The 20074-nt window shown below is 47.6% G+C and overlaps 1 protein-coding gene across 1 annotated transcript in view; it reads left to right on the forward strand.

The window, feature by feature from the left end:
* Positions 1-16527, forward strand: part of TOX2 (TOX high mobility group box family member 2) — a 68821-nt gene extending 52294 nt beyond the window's left edge. Inside the window, 5 exon segments of the mRNA XM_042834519.1 lie at positions 7042-7122; positions 8887-9228; positions 9230-9289; positions 11386-11516; positions 16020-16527. Coding sequence (XP_042690453.1) covers positions 7042-7122; positions 8887-9228; positions 9230-9289; positions 11386-11516; positions 16020-16056 — 651 coding nt within the window. The 3' untranslated portion in view covers positions 16057-16527.
* The last annotated feature ends 3547 nt before the right edge of the window (positions 16528-20074 follow it).

The raw sequence follows: 20074 nt of genomic DNA on the forward strand, positions 1-20074 counted from the left end.
GTTCCTTGTCTGGATGCTTAAATATTAACTTCCTGCCTTTGTCTCCAGCTGTGTGCTCCCCTCCCAGCACAGCTACCTCCAGGCTGCAGGGACACCGTGCTGCTCTGTGCTGCTCTGTGCAATGGGGCACGTTCGCGTGTTGAGCGCCTGGTGGATGAGAGCCCCTTTAGCCCCTGTTTGCTTTCTCCTGCCAGCAATTCTGTCAAGTTTGTTTGGATTTGTAAGGCAACACAATGGAAAGAAGGAAAGCAAAAAGGAAGAAAGTAGAAAACACATTAGCCAAATGTCTTCAAAACATAAAAACAAGGATGTCCAGCATGTCCTTTCTACCAAGGACTGCAAGCGTGATGGGCATGTGTAATGAAGGCAGACAGCCAAGTGCTCTGGGGAGGGGACAGTGACCAAGCAGGACATCTCAGCAATGATGGTTCAGATCCATCTGAAACCTTTTAGTTCACCTTCGTAATCTCACTGCAGAAGAGTTGCAGAGCGCTAAGTCTGGATTTCCTCGCTCAAGTCAGACCAAGGCTTTAGTTAAAGGAAGCTTCCCCTGGTCCTGCTGTGAGATTTGGGGCTAGTGGGTGAGATCTGAAGCTGCACTGTAGTCCTGGACTTGGATCCCTCGTACCCCAAAGACAGGAGGATATTTGGGCAGGGGCGTTGCTTCTCTGGCAGGCTGATGTGCAGAGCTCATCCCCACCATGCAGCTCATAGCCTGATGCTTTCATTGCTGTAGCTTCTGCTTCAGATGAGGTTTACCCACCTCATTCTGCTTGCCAGCAGGCTCAGTGTTTCACCAGCCCAGAGCATGCTTTGTTCCTGCCTGGTCAGTGACAGCACAGGGAAGGACGCTATAAACCCAATTCCCACCATTTCTACAATAGGAACTGGGATGCCAACTATGTGCCAGGGAGGACAGGCAGCACTGAGAGGGTTAATCCCTTGCCATTTGGGCTGCTAATGATTATATGCATTGTAATATCAAAGCTGTAGCTATTTATTTGCCATTGAGCAGGTGCTGCTGCTCCCACAAAGCAAATTTGCTTTCTCCTCCTGATGAAACAAGCAAAATAAAGGTTGCTCACGTACCATTTCAGATATGTTGGTTTTTTTTTTTCTTCCTTGTGCACGAGCTGAAAGACAAACATTGAGCGGGAATCAGAATGCACATTATGCAAGAAACCATATAATCTAGGAGCATCTTTGATTTGGCTGCTGCTGTCACAGCCATGCATTTCACAGAGGGGCTTTTTTTCCCCTCTCTGTCGTTCTCACTGGTTTATCATTTGTGCCTTTGTCATTTTGTTCCTTCTTCTTCTCCTCTTCTCAGCCTCTTCACAATGAATCTTCATTTTCCCTCTGACACACTTGTATCTAAATTTCCTTATTTCCTGCCTTTTTTTATTTATATCTGTTGCCTGGTGATTTGATCATGCTGTGGAATACAGGATTAGCAATCTCCGTGTCCTTGGGTACTGCTCAAGGACACCTGTTCAGCAAGTGGCGGTTTTCTTCCCCACTTTAACCCCTTCCAGCATGGCTGAGTGTGCCTCACAGCCACAAATAACAATGCCCTGAAATATCTGCAGTGCTGCATTAGCGGGACGTTGTAATCTGCATTCTTCAACAGCTGGCGTGGTCCTTCCTAAGGAGCTTACATGGGAATCTGAAGAATGTGACTCGGGAAAGAAAAAATATTAATACGTACTCTTTGAACTTTACAAATAGTTTAGCAGCTGTTCCTGTAGAGATAGCTTAGACTTCGGTGGAGAGAGAAATGCTAATGCAGCCATTATCATCCAGTGGGGTACCTGGCATTGTGAGCCTCCCGCAGCTCCTGGCCCTGCTCGAGTCTCCAGAATCCCCTGCTCAGTGTTATTTCTATATGACAGCACTGTCCTAAGAGGTTGAAAAGGGCCTGAGGCATGAGAATGGTCTGGGGACCCACCAAGGGCACAAGTGTTCCAACACATGTGAGCTCACGATGCTCATGCTGGACCAGCCATGCAGAGCTGTTCCATGGCAAGATACATACGTGATTTTCCCATCCATATGCACAGCCTTGAGAATAACACAGCATGCAGACTCCAGGGATAAATTGCCCAACAGAAGAATTACTTGCTCAGCACAAAATAATAGATCACCCATCTAATCAGCTCCATCTGCTCATTGAACCTGATCCATCACATGGTGACAGGACACTACATATGTCTAGAGAACAGACAAGTCCAGGGCCAGCTGGAAGGCCGTATTTTGGCAGAGCCATCGCAGAGTGGGGTTTGAATGCAGCATGGCCAGCAAACTGCCCTCTTCCAGCATTGCTCCAGAGCCGTCAGAGCAGGAGCCAGCAGTGCTGCTGGCTACTTCCCAACACCTGGCAGCAAGGGGCAAGGAAGGAGCCCAGTTATAGCATCTTTCGAGTGCCAAGAAGAGTCGTGTACTGGAGAAGAATGAAAGCACCAATCCCAAATGATGTCAGGAGAGATCTGTGGAGATCAGGGTAGTGACCAGGAAGATGTGAAAAGGCAGGACTGCTTCTGAAAGCAGCTCCAAAAGTGTGAGGAGCAAAATGAGAGCTGGGAAAGGTGCGTATTGTGTGTTTTTCCTCCTCCTTGGAGGTTTAGGGTTGGATTGTCACCCTCATCCTCCGCTTCATTTTGGAGGCTCTTCTGGAGGAACAGCTGACTTACACCCAGGTGACACGATGGCAGAGGGAAAATAGCAGGAATAGTTTGGGACACTTTATGGTAATTGCTGCTTGGGGATGTGCCTTTCCATTCATTCTCCTAAGGACTGCTTCACTGTGCTGCTCCACCAGCATAAGGGAGGAGCTCTTCTGAAGCCATGAGAACAGTTCCATAGCAAGAGCCTTCCATGGAGGTGTCCTCAGGGCTGTCAGACACTGTAGCTGGCAGAGCCTGGGGACACAGAGCACCTAGTTAGCAGCCTCACAATTGTCATCATGGACAGGTGCTTCCCATGGCCAAGCTTGTTGGCATCAGGCTTTAGGAATCCAGAGCACAGCTACTGGACAGAAGAAGGTGTGTTAATGTTTACACAAAAAAGAAAGTGGTTTGGGTTGGCTCATTGCTATGGGAGAGGGGTGGGTTAAGTCTGTCCCAAGAAGAGAGCAGGAGGGGGATGCAATGACTTGGGGAAGAGCTGGATAGGAATGGCAGTATGATGTGGGTGTGTTTGTTACATGCACTCCCAGTGGAGGTGTGAAGGCTGCATGCAAAGCAGATAGGTGGTGGGGTGTAGCAAGGAAGTACTCTCAAGTCATCATATAAATAAGCCATAAATTGTGATGATCCCAAGAGATAACTTCAAGGAAAGAATATAATAGTTACAAGAAAAAAAATCTCCAGAATTACAAGCAGAATAAAATCCAAATGTATACGTCTGGGGGGAAAGAGTCATGGAATCATAGAAAGGAGGGCAAGGAGAGTCTTAAGAGGTCAGCCAGACCATACTGCTGCCTGAAGTCAGGATCAGCTCTACTTAAGCCATTCTTGATGGATGTGTGCCTAATCTGTTCTTAAACCTTCAATGCTGGAGATTACACATCTCCCCAGGCAATCTCTTCCAGTGTTTAATTATCCTTACTGCTAGGAATGCTCTGCTCTTGCTTAGCCAATGTTTCCCTTGCTACAGTTTAAGCTCATTGCCTCTTTTCCTATCTGTGGAGTATCGGTCACTGCCTCCTTCTTTGCTGTGTCACATTTGGAGGCTGTGCTTCCTCCTGGTCTTCTAAGTCAGTGGAGTCCTTCATTTGGTTAGGTCACTCTGCTTGTCAGCTTTTCTCTCCTCATGGTCTATCAGAGAATCACAGAGCAGCTCAGCTCGGAAAGGACCTTGAGGAACATCGAGCTTCAGCCTCCACCCCTATCTCTTTTTAGAAGCAAAATGCCCCAAACTCCACCTGGCATTGCAGCAGGGGGCTGTGCACCAGGATCAGCAGACACTGATAATGTAAAACCAAGGCATCCCCTGCATGGAGGAGGAGGGTGGGTCTGGGCAGTGTCCCCCTCGCTCCTCTGCAGGCTTGGAAAGCAGCATTGCTGTTAATGCCTGGGAACAGAGGTTACTGATAACAGCTCCCGCTGCCACTCTGTGCCTGCACGACACCGAGCTGCTCGTGGGCGTCAGCGGGGTTCGGAATAATTGTCTTCTCTAATTAACTGGTTATCAAACAAGAACATTTCATTACGGTACAATTACTAGCTGCTTTGCTGAGACACAGAGGTGTCAGGATTACGATCCCAACATATGCTTCTCACAGCTCTGATTTCGTGTTTTCATAATCACTAACCATTTCTGCTCCCCCCCCAACCCACCCACTCGCTTAATGACTAATGAATCCTCCCGCTAGCAAGTAGGAAAAATAAGTCAGCGGGCATGGCAGGTTAGAGAGGAAAACATGCAAAATGTTTTGAGGATCCTTAAATCTGATAAATTACTTGGAAATTAAAATCCCTGGGAGAGAATGGGATTTAATTAGAAAGTAACATGGGTTTGTCAGTGTTTAAATTAAAATTGTAAAGGTTATAAATACTGCAGTGAAGCTGCTTTTGCAGAGAGGATTGGTGAGAAGTTGTGCTCAGGTCTGTGTGACACGGCGGGCTGCATTTTTGCTGTTAAGCATTCTCATTAGAGCAGACTGTGAATGCAGGAAAGGCTGTGTGCTCGGACAGATGACCCAGCAGGAAGCACATGGGAATGGTCACCAAGCTGGGGGACTGTTGGGAACGCCTGTGAGATGGACACAGCTGGGTGTGGGAGAGCATCCACAGACACACCGTAGGCTTGATGTCCCCTTGCCCTGCCCTGAACCCCATTCATGGGGACAGGAATAGACCTGGGACTTGGCCATGGGCAAAGATACCAGCACAGTGCAGTGCCTGTAGACTTGTAGAATCATCAAGGTTGGAAGGACCACTAAGATCATCTAGTGCATCCATCAGCCCCTCACCATCATGCCACAAAACCTCGTCCCTCATTGCCACATCTCCGTGGCTCTTGAGCACCTCCAGGGATGATGATTCCACCCACTCCCTGGGCAGCTGTGCCATGTGCTGGGAAAGATAGGGACAGATGGAGAGTAGGGAAAAAAGCACAGAAAGATTAAGTGCCCGAGATGAATGTAGGCACTGAATTGGTTAGTTATCCATTTATTTGCATTTAGGTTAAGGAAGTGTAACAGACCAGCCCTCTCCCAACCCTCTCCCTCTCCCTGCCCATGGCCATGAAGTGCAGCTTTTCTTCAGACAAGTCTTCCAAATAACTGACCTATCCGTGTGGATATCCACTGTGGCCAACGTTGTAGCAGCCTGAGATGAAGGAATTCATATGTTACTGTTGTGCAGCATCAAATACTGCCCTTAAGAGCATCTGTTACAAGCAGAGCTGCTGGAAACTCCACGTCTCTGTTTTACAGTAAATGCTGTGTTGGGATCTCTGGTTTCACCATGACGGGTGAAGGGTGTAAGGGAGGCAAGGATTGTAGGGAGAAGTAATAGCTTTTATTAGGGTGCAGCTTGAAGAAATAGCTGCTTTTCACGGGCAAACTCTTCTTCAGGCTGACATTTCAAAATGTAATTTTGTTCTGAACGAAGCAATACTTCCTGAATGCCACAAAGCCAAAGACAAACTTAGGAAAACGCTCCGTTTCAGAAAATTGCAGATCTGCAGCACGTCGAGGCAAAACGCTTTATTGCAGAATTCCCCGATTTAGTGGAGAAAATAAGGTTTGCAATCATTTTTTAATATACCTAATCTGCAGTGATTTTGGACAGAAATTCAAGGATCTGGGTGGCTTGGCTGCTGGAGCTGGTTCCTCTGTTCGGAAGTTCTTTGCTATTGGAAGGGTGCTGCCATGGCAGGTGGCACAAGAACTATAAAAGGGCAACATGAAAGCAATGCTGAGTCAAACTCCCAAATGGAAAAGGAAATTCTGCTCAATTTGCTCGAACAAATTTCACAAAGACTCTTCTGCTGCAGTAATTTTACTTTTCCTGCTCTTTTGGTAGAAGTCATCACCCCAAATCCATCACCTCCCAGCACCATCCCATGGGTATGGGCAGCATACCCATGTGCCCATGCTCAGGGCCTGGTACAACAGCAAGCAAACAGAACTCCTCAGAAATTAGCTGTATTTCCCCACCAGGCTTCAGTGTGCTGATTGTTCAAGGCTGGTGCTGTTTTTAAAGCAGAATGAAATATATGCAATGCTGTCCTAATTGAAATTACCTTCATTTGTGCCGCTTGAGGAGGGCTTTGACTTTCCAGCAGAGAGCTGACAGATATTTTTCTAGGGAGTTTCTTCCTTTCGCCTGTATTTTTTATTCTATTTTGAAATATTCTTCTTGCTTGTTCAGTTGGATGTGCTTCACCCTATAGGGAGCCATCCTGCCTGGAGAACGCCGTTATTTCTCCATGCAACGGGAACCAGACTTGGGGCAGAAAGGAGACCAACCCTGTGAAGCTGTGAGGTGAAGAAAGGAGAATAAACACTAATCCACTCTTACAAAGCTTTTTCTCGTTTTACTTGCTGTTTCTCTGCAAGCCCCAGATCACAAAGTCATGAGATTAGGCCAGAATCTCAGCTTTGATATGTCGCGGAAAGGACCTCCCTGCTGCTAGGGCTGCAGAGAAAAGCTGAAGAGTAGGAACTTTAGGTTTAATAACGGGAAAGCCAGGAAAGAGAGGCAATAGTGTAGGATTTCTGAATGACTCGCCATTTCTTAAGGTAATTCAGGGACTTGGCCTTGTGTTGTTCCACCAAGAGCCTGGATCTCACTCTCCTCTAGCTCCTATTCAGAAAGCAAACACAGAGATTTCACCCTATAAAAGCCTTTCAGGGCTTTATTTGCTTGATTTGAAGTCAGTTCCTCCCTGGAAGAACTGAGATTTTCATGCTGTGTTTTAGAATGCCATCCCTGCTTGGGTCACGCAGGCTTCCACAGAGCAGAGAGGGTGCAGCCAACCCAGCAGCACCCCATTCTGCTTCGATCGTAATTCTTCATTATTTGGTCCTTGCAGGCATACAAGAGGAAAACAGAAGCTGCCAAGAAGGAGTATCTGAAAGCCCTGGCTGCATACCGGGCCAGCCTGGTCTCCAAGGTATGTTGGGACATGCTGTCTCTGCACGTGGCAGTGATGAATTCACTGCAACCCATGGGACTTTCTGGGTTTCTGAGTTTGTAAGGAATACTGTGTAATCATGCTGGTAGTGCCAGGACTGAGGGAGGGCACACAAAAAGGAGGGGGACGGATCCCCACCTGCCCTGGACCGTGAGCTCCAAGAGTGCCAACAGATGGTAGTTCGTGTAGCTGCCACCCCACAAACCTGCTTCTCCTTGCTGCCCATATCTCGACACTGAGAAAGGTGAGGGAGGAGGCTAGACCTGCACTGGTGAGGCCACCTCTACTGGAGTGATGCTCCATCTCCTGCCCACAAGCACCTTGCAGTGGTACTGAACTGCTGCCATGTCTCTTAGGGTGCCTTAGTTCTTCTTTGAACATGTCATGTCTTGGTCCATGCCTTGATCCATCTCTGCTGTGTTTGGCCAGTCACGAGTGCAAAGACTCACAAAGCTTTTGTGGGCTTTCCAGCAAGCCCGCAGCTCCTGGCCCAGTGCTGGGACATGCTCAGGACACTCTGGGGGGCAGAATGGGGCTGGAGCAGCAAAATGCCTTGTCCGCTTCATGCTCCCTGGATGTGCTGTGCTAGATGTACTGTATGTGCTTGGATCTATACCACACCCTCAGTACCTACTAATCATATTTAGCTGCTACAGGAGATAACGTGATGTCCCAGATCCACCATCATCTGTGGAATCCATGTGACTGTGGTGTGGGCTGGGCAGGCTCAAAGCTTTGGCACAGACATGAGCACTGTCACTGTCTTAACTTGCGAACAGAACAGCAGCAGGGACAGATGTCTGAAACGGAGGTGGAAATAACTATTTGGGGATTTAAAAGCTCTTATTCCAGAAACCTATGAGGGTTTTACCTTGAACATGTATAGCAGTGATGTGGGGTATGGAGGGCATGGAGTCACCACACTCCATGGATCCATTTTTCTCCAATGACCAATTTTTTGCAGAACAAGTTTATTTTGAGTAAAACAGCACTGTGTGTTCCCTGCTGATGGGTGAGAAAAGATCTGGAGGATCATTACAGAGCCCATCGCCGGATAAAAACCTCATTGTCCGAGCCAGATAATGTCCTGTTATTCTTCTCTTATTCCTTCAGAAATGAGGCCACCATTGTGTTGTGCACTATAGACCCCACAGGGCTGCAGAAGTGCTCAAGATTAAGAAAGGAGTATTTTTAAAGTCCCATTTGTTCCTTAATGGAAGCAAAAGTGATCTTGTCACCCACCTACGTGGGCCTAAGCAGTGAGCAGTGGACAGGCAGTTTGTCTCCATGCTGATTAGTGCCTCTCCTGTGCTCCAGGCTCTGCCAGATCACAGTCATAGAATCATTTGAGTTTGAAGCCACTCTGAAAGGGAGCAGGGATACCTACAGATAAATCAGGTGCTCAGAGCCTGGTCCAACCTGACTTTGAACCCCCTCCAGGGATGGGGCATCCATCACCTCTCTGGGCCAGTGCCTCACCAGTCTTATTGTGAAAAACTTTTTCAACACACAGTTGAGTTATTGGACTTAAATTTCTTAGCTCCGGGTTCTGTGCCCAGCCATTGGGCTGGAGGTGCATGTGCTGGGTAGGACAGGCGTAGAGTTCAGCAGCATGATCGGTCCAAGCCCCAGGAGGATCTTGGTGCAAATCATGCTTCTGCGTGGTTGGGCAGGACAAGTGCCTGGGGACGGATGATGGTGCGTCCTTCCTCCCTCACCCACTTCCAGTCTGTTTTCCCACAGAGCTCTGCTGACCAGGGGGAGACGAAAAGTGCCCAAACCAACCCACCTTCCAAGATGATCCCACCCAAGCAGACCATGTACCCTATGCCACCGCAGGCTTCGTCGCCCTACCCCGGCCTGGGCTCTTTCCTGTCCCCATCGGACCTGCAGAGCTACCGCGGCCACCCCAGCCTCCCCAGGACCCTGCCCTCCAAGCCCATGCTGCCCAGCATCAGTGCCTCCCCACCACCCGCCTTCCAGATCAGCCCTCCCCTGCACCAGCAGCTCTCCTTGCATCACCCGCAGAGCTCCCTCCTCAGCCAGCCCATCAGCATGCAGCAGGTCCCCCAGCAGCCCCTCCTGTCCCCCCCCCATGGCACTACAGGTACAGCCTCCCATGAACTCCTCGCCTCCCGGGCAGCAGGTGAGTGCATGACCTGCAATGTGCTTGATAAAAGGTGGATGTTTCCTCTTCATTGCGTTGGGTCAGTTGGTCATTGTGTGGTTTGGGGGTGGAGATATCGTCCCTTCTGGAAGGATTTTGGTGTGAGTCACCATAGCGTGGAGATCAGCCCCAGTGGGGGCAGTCAGGGAAGCCTCTCCTGGCTTTTGCTCACTTTGCACATCCTCCATCACGCATTTTGGGGTGGTGTTGTCCAAAGTGCTGAGACACCTAGGAGCATCAGTACCCCCACAGACAGGGCAGGGTTTGCAACTGGAGCAGTGAAGGCTTTGTCCATGGGAAAAGCTGCAGGAGTTGGGTTTGCCCCTGGTAGAAGTTCCTTATGCTTGTGGTCCCTCAGCCTTGCCTGGATTCACCGATGGTCATCTGAAGCAATGGGTTCAGTGAGATGGGCAGTGAGAATCCCCCTGGTAACATTGCCAAAAGAGGAGCTGGAAGGTCACCAGAGAACAGCAGAGTTGTGTTTCACCAGGATGAAGAGAAAAAGGATGGAGGGAATGCCACAAAAAAAAAAAAAAAAAAAAAGGACATAATGAATATTTTTCCCAAAATTGCCTAGCAATTGGAGGACGTTGCTGTTGTGGCAGGGAGCCAAGAGGATACTTACATGTATCCTTGTGCTAACAGCATAACAGCAACAGGAATCACACAGACCTATGCTAGGCATGTGTAAAATCTGCTGAAAGAAACCACCCATAGCCGTGCTTGTGGCTGGCAGCACTGAGCAGCCAGGCTGAGGAGTCTCTGCTGCTCCTCTAAACCTGATAAGAACATGGATCTGGAGGAAAAACAGGCTGCAGCAAGAACCAGCCCTCTGTCTCATAGAGAACATGCCAGTATATGGAGAGGGAGATGAGTGGTTTCCAGAGCTTCTCCATCTGGAATATGAACTGGACCAACTATTCATAGTGAAGGACATATGCTCTGAATTCACAGCTGCTACCATTTACTTGATGATACTTTTAACTGTATTATTCACCCAGATGGTTGAGTAATTTGGGTTTCACATGTTTACTAGCTGTATATCACAAAATTCACACAGTACTTTAGCAATGAACAAAGCTTTCTTTCACATAATATGACCCATTCAGTTTGGGACTAGCTTTGAGAAAACAAAAATTGTTCATTTTGGAATAGCTATTACAGTGGAAGAAGGGGAAAGGAGAGCAGGGACGTGGAAGCACAGTCATTCCTGACCATTAGAAGAAGATGATACATCTGGGAAAGTAAATCCAAGCACAGAATTTTATTTCCAGCTTGCTCAGGGTATCCCACATAACTTCTCCCACACTTTGGTAGTGCTTTGGCTCTGCATAAGCAAATGTAGCCTTGGTATTTCAGGGGATCCTCATAATCACATTCATTGGGATATTTGTAGTTGCTGAGGGCAGCATTTTGTGAAGCTTCATTCCACGTGTTTGTTAGTAAAAATTTAAATGTAAGGAAAAAAAAAGACTTGCTTCCCTAATTTGGATGTTTCTGATAAAATCATAATCTTGGTCAGGTAACTGCCACAACTCTGCTTTTTCATACGCATTGCCTAACTAAGGAGGCCCCGCAAAATTGGAATCATGATTGGCTTTCAGATCAAACAGCCCCACAGAGCCCTCGTTAAATTGCCAGCAGTGACAGCTGACAGAGACTTGTGTGGCTGTTCCTCACCTTGTTACCATGCTCTGTGACGGGCTGATGCCTTACTGCAAAGGGAGCTGCACTTCAAGTGGAAAAATGGGTTCGATTGCCCAAATACTGATGTGAAGGCTTTCCTGGCTGTGCTTCTCCTGCAGCCACGTACCACTCCCTTGAGGACCCACATAACAGAGGGGCAGAGGGATGGGAGATGTAGCTGCATGGATACATGCTTGCAGCAGCTCATGTTCTGCTCAGCTCCACCATGGAGCTTTGGGTCCTGGGCTGTTCTCCTCATATAATGGCTCTACACCCTGCACTGCAGTGCTTTTGGGGCATGCAATCATGTTTGTGCAATATTCTTAGATGCTCGGTGTCTCCTGCCTCTGTCCATGCATTTAACCCTTCCTTTTCTCTCCACCCCACAGGACTTCTCACACATCTCCTCTGAGTTTCCAAACAGCGTTGGACCCCGTTCGCCTGGTGCATCAAACCCTGCAGGAAGCACTGAGTGGGACAATGACTACCCCAGCAGAGAGTGTGGCATTAACCACTGCAGGCCAGTAGACAGCAGGGCTTTGCTCACATATTTTCTCTCATCTCATCTATGAACGTATGGTTGTTTGTTGTTCCAAAAGGGATGGGTGATAAACAGAGGAAGATGTCACGTTGCACAAACAATTTGCATTTCTTTGTCACGGTGCTTCCTCCCATAGCTTGAGTCCTAGGCTTGAGTCACTTGAGTTGCTTGAAGTGCCACTAAACTTGGTTTACTCATCACTGAGTTCTGGGAGCAATTTCTGCAGAGGTCTTTCTGCCTCCTGTGAGCAAAAGGGGTCAGCACTTTTTAACCACAAAGCACAGAGTGCAACATGTCTTTGTAAATGGTTGGAAGTCTGACAGCTTACAACAGCTGGGAACCTACCCCAAAATGGACAGCAAGTTGAAAGACTGATTATGGAGGCAGGTAGCTTAAAAATCACAGATAATATTTTCATTGGACATGAATGGCTTTCTCTTTTTGGAGTTTTTCCATCCCGTGAGCAATGGAAGGGTTTGAGACATTTTCTTCCAGAGCAAGACAGGGAAGCCCAGCCCATTATGTGCGTTGAGTTCAGCATGGCTGTCACCCAGAGTACAAAAGTATCCACGTCCTGTGAGTGTTTGGTGCAATGTGTAGATGTGGTACTTAGGGACAGGCTGGGCAGTATTGTTGGTAGGTGGATGGTTGGACTAGAAGATCTGAGAGGTCTTTTCCAATCATAGTGATTCTATGGTTCTGTGATTATGCCCTATGATTACGATTATTGCAGCATTTGTGGTTTTGCTGCTTGCTAGAGAAGCTTAAACTGAACATGTTGAAGAGCTTCACTTTTTGTGGCTCTGTAGTGTACCACAAGCAGAATCCCAGGAGATGCTGGGGTTGGAGGCCAAATGGATACTGGTGTTGGAGAGTGTTTGGCCGTGTCCATAAGCAATGTCCTGCTTCTGAAGTGATCACTCTTACCACCAAGGCCACGGTCTCCTCTAGCTGTCTCTGTCCATCCCAGGGTTTAAGCACAGAGGGCACAAAGCCTCATCCTCCTTGGAGCTGTGATCACAGAATCACAGAATCACAGAATCACAGAATCACAGAATTGTAGGGGTTGGAAGGGACCTCCAGAGATCATCGAGTCCAACCCCCCTGCCAAAGCAGGTTCCCTACAGTAGGTACAGTAGGTGATACTTCAGTCCTCTGCACCTTGCAGGTGGACTTCTGTCCAGATCTTCCCACTTACACCTTGAAAGGGCCTGCACAAAGGTCCCTTTAATGCTGCCTGAATTCCCCAATAAATAAAAACATCAGGATCATCTCAAAGCCGGCCAAGAGTGAGGGTGTAAAAGCCATTTCCAAACACAGCCTAATCCAGCTCTCTTGGCTCAGCATTAACAGCTTCAAGCCTGCTCTTGTGCTCTGTCAAACAGGCACGGTGGCTGCTGCTAGAGCAGGTAGGGAAGGAGGTTGGTAGCTTCTGAGTATTGTTTGATTTGCTTGAAGTGCTGGAACACAGTGCTTTCACTGGAGATAATAGCAAGCTCCCAGGCTTTTCAGAGTGCAGCTCCCGCCTGTGCCAGCAGTGCACTTACAATTGCTGGGCTGGGCACAGACTGTACAGACGTTTATTCCTTTCAGGGAAATAAATAACTCACCAAGCCATGAGAATAGGGCTGTATCTGCCTGCGGAGGGTGTCAGCTATGGGGATTGTTGTGGGCTCTAGTGCGGAATCTGGCACGCTGCTTAGCAAAGGCCCAGCAGACAGCCCCAGGAGAGGAAGTTCTTTGGCACTCGATGATAAAAATCATTTTAGATGCTGCGGGCAAAACGCTTGGAGGCTTATTTGTGGAGATGCTGAGCAGAGGTGACTTCCAGACACGGGGGAAATGCTAACATTGTAGGCAGGATTGGGTTTTGTGTTGCTAAAACAAGCCCTTTGCCATCCGGCGGTAGCGCTGTATTGTTAGCACAGGGCCCATGCAATTCATGATCAAAGCTCATGCATTTCATGACTTTGTCACAGCAGAAAGATCGAATTTCATGGGTTTATCACAGCTTCCTGGAAAAAAAAATCATTTTAAAACCAGACAGATTATGCAGAGACTGCCAGATAATTACGAGAGTGGGTTATAGAAATGAACTCAGATGCATATAGATCAGAGAGCTCTTAGTGCACCAAAAAAACGTCACCATCTCTTTTAAGAGAGCATCTCCTGCACCAAGACTGACCAGCTTCCCTTCATTTCACTGTGCAGCCTGGTGCACGAGCACTGCCATCACCACCTGCTCCCACCAGCCCCTAATATTTGCTCAGATGAGGATGCTGATTTCATGCCTGCCCTTGGCATTTCTTTAGCTTTTGTGATGCACTGGCACTGCTTTAGCTGGGGTAAAACCTCCCAGTCTTGCTTTCCTTTTGTGCTTGTCATCCAGACGTCTGAAAAGCTAATGAGGTGGGCTTTCTCTCTGTCCTTCCCCATCTAATAGATCTCTTTAGGAAGGATTGCTGAAGCTTTTTTTTTTTTCCCCCCAGCCAACTGGTACTGATTATAATGCTATGAAACTTTTCTTCTTCCCTTACACCCCTCAGATTCCAGGATCTTTCAAACAGACACTCCTTAATTCATAAATCAACCATATTAGAGGGAGCTTTAGATGTTTCTTAGCCCATCCTCTCTCCATTTAAAATGAGTTTGTGCTCACTGACTTCCATCCAATTTTTCTAGCTCTTTCTGGGCTCGAGCCCAAGCTAACCCAGCCTTCTAGCAAAGACACGAGCCTCCTTTCCTCATCTTAGTGCATGACTATCACTTCCCACAAGCAATTGCAGCATCCAGTTTCATTGCTTTCTGCCATCGTATCACAGACTTACGCAGTCCCCTGTCTCCCCCACCTGACAGCCTTGCTCTCACACTTGCTCATTCCCAGGCACCCACCAAATACCTGCGTTTGCACTGAGTTTCTCCAATGCACCAAGCTCCCCTCTATCCTGGTTGCAGCTCAGTTTGCAAATACTTTCGAAATTCCTACAGGTATCTCACCATTTTTTTCTTCTCTTTCCATACCAAAGCTGTCTTCAGCATTTGTTTGCATTTGTCTCCTACTGTTTAGGTTTGTGATGGCAGCACTGAATAGCAGTCTCTTCCTACCTCCTTCCTTTCATTAGCAGTAGGTGACTTTATCCTCCAGGTTTTGGGACATGTTGTTAAGGCCCAGTGAAGATGCTGAGCCACCTGCTCAGTGCTGACCCTGCTTTGCGTGGGAACCAGGCAGTTCCAAGGCCCTTCCAGCCTGCATTATTCTGTGTGTTCCAAAAATTCCAATGAATTTCACCTCATTCATAGCCTAGGCCTGCAAATTATATGAGCTGCTTAGAACCAGTACCTGTGTGTCATTGCCTGGTGCTGTGACAGAGGTGTGCTGGCTTGTCTCTCCCTTGGCATTGCTGTCCCTGATCGATGCCAACCTGGTGGGCGAGCTGTGGATGCCCAGCAGTGTGGCACAGAAGTGTTGAAGCCCAGAAGTGATGGTGCTCCCTGCAGTCACATCCGGGCTGATTGCAAAGTGAGGCCTCGCCTCCCCACCCAGATTGGGTTCTTTTTGGGGTATCGGCATTCAGCACCTTTTCTCCTCTTTTCCCACTCTTTGGGGTTAAGGAGGAGATGATCTCAGGTAAACCTTGTCCACGTACAGCCAGCTGCTCCATCCAGATTCTGGCAGCCTCACCAATCCCTGCTAACTATGAAGCAATTCACTCTTAAGCAGGGGAAATTTCCAAATCAGACACTAAGTGAGCAAACTTTATAAAAAGACAGAGGTGAAACATCACAAATGCACTTAGTTCAGGTTCAATTATTTATGGCAATATGCTGTAATGAACTGGGAAGTGTTCTGTAGCCTATTTTGTAAAATTAATGAAGTTTTAGTATCAGAATACCTCTCTGCTGTTCACTGGTATTAAATCTTTGCTGAGTGCAGTAGGGAGCACTCTGCATTTAAAATGCAGATTATAAAACGTGGAGATTAGCAAAATGCAGACTCGTCTGTGCTGCACTCTATCAACAAAAGCACTGCTTGTTGGCTGCTGTTTTCCCATTATTCCACTCACAATCACACCCACACCAGAATTTCCCAAAGCTTTGCAGTGTTCTTCTCTACTTTTAAGGCCAAGGCGTCTTTGTGGAGACGATCGGATCTGGGCAAACAATAAGGCCCGTTGAAATGAAATGGGCTTCAGAGCAATACCACATCGTGCTTTAATGTGGGAGAGGGACCCACTCGTCTCCTGGGGCCACAGCCCCGAGCTGCCGGAGCTCGAGGAGCGTTTGGGCGCTGCTCCCAGCCGCGGGGTTCGGGTGGCGCTGTGTGCAGCCGGAGGTTGGGCTCCACGATCCCCGTTAGTGCCTTCCAGCTCGGGGTGTTGTGTGGCCCTGAGCCAGGTGTGCAGATGGCTGAGCAAGTGCCCATTTGACTGCCAAGCGCCGCCCTGCTGCCCGTCTCACCTCCTGCTCTCGTTTCCCTTACAGCATGCTGCCGAGGGACAAGGCACTCTACCTCACCTAAGGCTCACCATCTGTCCCAGGAGGCTCAGATGAAGGACACGCGGCAGGGTCTATCTTACAGACAGCGTGGCGAGGCTCCGAGCAAGTCGTACTGCCAAGAGAGCAACCTCTGCACCTCGTCGCTGGCTTCGTCCCCAGGCTCTAAGAGCAGTTTTCTCTGATTGCTTTTGAACTCTAAAGTCTACTTTCCGTGGAAGACCAGAACCTCGTTAATCACAAAGAACAACAACAACAAAAAAAAAGAAAATAATATAAAAAAATAAATAAACACAAAACCAACAAAAAAAAATAATAATGAAATAAGGACACAATTTTTCTGCTTGCCATCAGCTTAGCTACAGACTACTTTCCTAGTGAACTGCTTTTAGATGCAGCATAAGCCCAGGTCTGGTGTCCTCAAGCATTAGGCCAGCTCAGTAGGAGGATGCACTCTTTTGACTTGCTAACAGCACTAAACTTTGTGCAAGAAAAATGTGAAGTTTGTGTGAATATTGTACATGCAAAGGCCTTGGATGTCTGGCAAAAAAAAATACAAAAAGTAAATAAAAACTATTCTTAGGTAGGTGGGGTGAGAGGAGAAGGCAAAACATGGGAGGGAAAATGTGAAACAGATCATGAAAATATAATTTGTTGGATAGTTGTAAGTAGTTTACTAAGTGTTTTAGAGCTGTGCTAAAGACATCTTTAAGATTTTTTTGTGAAAAAAATTAGTAGTTTACTTTATAGTAAAAGCATTTTATATTAATTGTAGCACATTTTTTAGTTATACATAGAAGGGAGATGTGTATAAAAAAAAAAAAAACAACAAAAAAAAGCCTGCCAAACTTGTTTCTATTATTTGTACAGCAAGAAATGGACGATTTATATCCATGTTGTATGGCATTATTATATTTTTCCTGCCATATGTCCATCTATTTAAAAAATTGCTGACAATGATTTTTCGTCTATTTATGAAGAATTAGAGAGCATAATTACGGTTTCTCATAAGGTGCATTTTTCTTTTATTTTTATTTTACTTTTTTATGTTGTTTGATAGTGCTGTGTTCGCAGCACCTGGCACATTCACGATGCTTATCTTACCTTTCTTTATAATAAAAGATAAGAAAAATAGAACTGAACCAGTGTCTCCTTATGCTGGGCTTGGCCTCGGCCGTGGTGCCCGTGACTTGTCCTTGTCCCATCCCTCCTTCCTCTTCCACCACATCCTCACTCGTTTTCTTCCCCTTGCTTTGGGCCAACAGGACTTCACTCAGAATGCCTGGGACCACCTCTGGCAGTGAAGATGGATCACCGAGCAATGACCACCACAGCAGACAGGTGTTTCTCATTTGCTGCCTTGAAAAGCACCAACCCTGCGCTCAGCAGAGGGTGCTTTGAGCAGCTGCCCAATGCATTGAGCTACAGAAGTGCAGAATCCTGGAATCGTATCATAGACTCATAGAATCACCAAGGTTGGGAAGACCTCTCACATCCAGTCCAACCACCCACCTGCCATCGATATTTCCCCTCAGCTCGTGTCCTTTGGTACAACATTTCTTGAACACCTCCAGGTCCGTGTCCCCACCACCTCCCTGGAGTGACCCGTGCCCCTGTCCATGGGCCACCAGGTGCCCACGAGAGCCCTTTCCAACTCTTCCTAGGAAACACTGGTGAGAAGGACAAGAACAAATAGAAAGGATGGAAAATGTGAATGGCGTAGAACACAATGTGAAATTTCACACCCCAGGCTGCCTGTCTGGTGGAAACCCGTTGGTTAATGTACCGTTTTAAGCCTATTTTCAGAGGCAGCCTTGTCCATAGGAGTCTCACCACACTCTGTTCCTAGCACACAGGTTGCAGTCATTTAGATAAAGCCTAGTTTCTGCCAGTGTGCATTTAAATGGAAAAATGTGAAGTGGCAGCATGGCTGTGTTTCTCATGCAATTGGGAGCATCAGGTCATGTTTAGGTCCAAATCTCATAGTTAAGATCCTAGTATTCCCACTGTTACCTGTTAATGATGAAGGTGGCCTTAACACTTATATCCTCCAATGACTTTAAATAACTTGTTAAGCCTTCAGACCATTCTAACAATTCAGAGGGGGCTCACCCTTCGAGCTTAAAGGGTTTTTTTGTGGGCTAAATGATTTTTTTCATTGCCCAATGGTTTTATATACTCTTTCAAAATGCTGCTGTGCCCTGTGCTTATTGCATGAAGTCCGACTAGAGTGCCAAGCTCTGGTCCATCACACAGGGCAAGGAGCTCATGCTGGAGGTCATCCTGCTCTGTCCTCTGGTTGATGTGTGCTGCAGAATCCCCTACGACCCGCTGGCACATCCAAAAGAGCCACCCCAAAATCCCAGTCTGTGCCACCCAGATGCTGCCCTCTGCCCTCAGCGGGGCGGTGGGGAAGATCTGCAGGTGGCTCAGGGCACGCTGGGTTTGGGAGCGGCCCACCCTGCATGCTGGGAGAGATGGAGGCAATGGCAACACGGCATGGGATGGCGAGCCCCTGGGACACCAACACGTGCAGTCAGCCTGGCAGGAAGGATGTGCTCTCCTACTCGCCCAAGGCCATCACAGCCTTACTGCCAAGCGACTGAGCGGTGCCTCCTCTGCTGAGAATATTTGCCTTCTCTGCATGGGAGTGAAATCAAGACATGACGGTGTGAATCATCTTTCATTAGAGCTGTAACATGCTTTAACCCCAACCTTCCTGCTCTCTGAATGGCACAGATAAAAAGCACCAAGTGCCTCTTCCTTGTCCCGTTACCCATTTTGGTATAATCACAGCAACCCTTGAGTAGAGCGGAGTGACATCAGCCTTTATTCACTATTAGCTTTAGTAGAAAATGCAGTAACTGGCTCTGAAAAGTTACCTGACCTCCCTGTGTGCCTTGGGGTCAGACCTGCCCGAGCCCTCCCTGTGCTCCCAACCTCCCACTGAGAACCTTTCAATTCCAGGTGGTTAACCTAAATCTCTCTCCCTACAGAGCAAATCCCTCACGTTTGAACATCACAGAGAACTCATTGCTTTCCTTGTTGCAGTAATTTTTTCCATGTTTGAAGAAGGATATCAGCTCCCCCTGTTCTCCTCCTGTGAGCAGGTGCAATTGCTCCGCACTGCTCACATTCTGCTGCCAGACTGCCTGCAGAGCTGCTACTCCTAGACAAGGAGCAACCCCTTATCCTCATCACCAAGGTTGGAAAAGACCACTGAGATGACCAAGTTCAACCCCAGCGCATCCAAGCCAGACCCAGGCAGGAGTTCCTAATGATGGAGAAGAAATCCAAGAGGCAAAGAGGCACCCAGGAAGAAACCTCGCTAATTGACTTGGGCTTGTGAGGCTGTAATTAGCAACACAGTGAAATGTAATGGGGAGTTTCCCAGTCTCACCAGAGGGATCTCAGCAATGTTAACCCTTTGGAGCAGGGAGGTGTATGAAGGAAGTTTGCACCCCCATGGTTCATCACCTCAGTATGAGCATTCACACGGCTCAGAGTGCAGCATTCCTCACCTCAGCACACAAGCAGTGCAAAATTATCTCTTTGAACAGTGAGTTTTTGCAGGGGAGAGATGAGAGGAATAACAGTTCTCCTGGATGAAATGCTGTGCTGTCCAAAAGGGCAATTTAGAGTCTGATTTTAGACCAAATGTTTTATCACTGTATCCTCAACTCTTCTTGACTTTGAACTGCAATGTGGTCAATCAGCATAATACCTGGCACAGTAACTGCTTTAGGCTTTATTCCTGGTGAGGCTACTTTATTACTCTGTGAGCCCATTAGAGAGCTTTCTGCTGCTCTGCCAGCATTATTTGTGGGGACAGAAAGTCAACTAATGCAGAATGTACGAGGTGGGTGTTTTTACAGGTGATACTGGGGTGCTGGTTTGCAGTATGAGTGCAGCTAAAGGAGGGCTGGAAGAACAGAGTGCTCAACTCTCCATCTCAGCTGCTCCAGGGCTCCTGCTAGCCTTGCTTTGCCCTTCTGCCCATGCTCATGCCCGTGTGTCTCCAAGGCAGCAAAGGGCTGGGAGCC

Source organism: Centrocercus urophasianus, unplaced genomic scaffold, assembly GCF_019232065.1.
Source record: "Centrocercus urophasianus isolate 14NV4802_14NV808 unplaced genomic scaffold, USGS_Curo_1.0 seq_47, whole genome shotgun sequence".
NCBI lineage: Eukaryota > Metazoa > Chordata > Aves > Galliformes > Phasianidae > Centrocercus > Centrocercus urophasianus.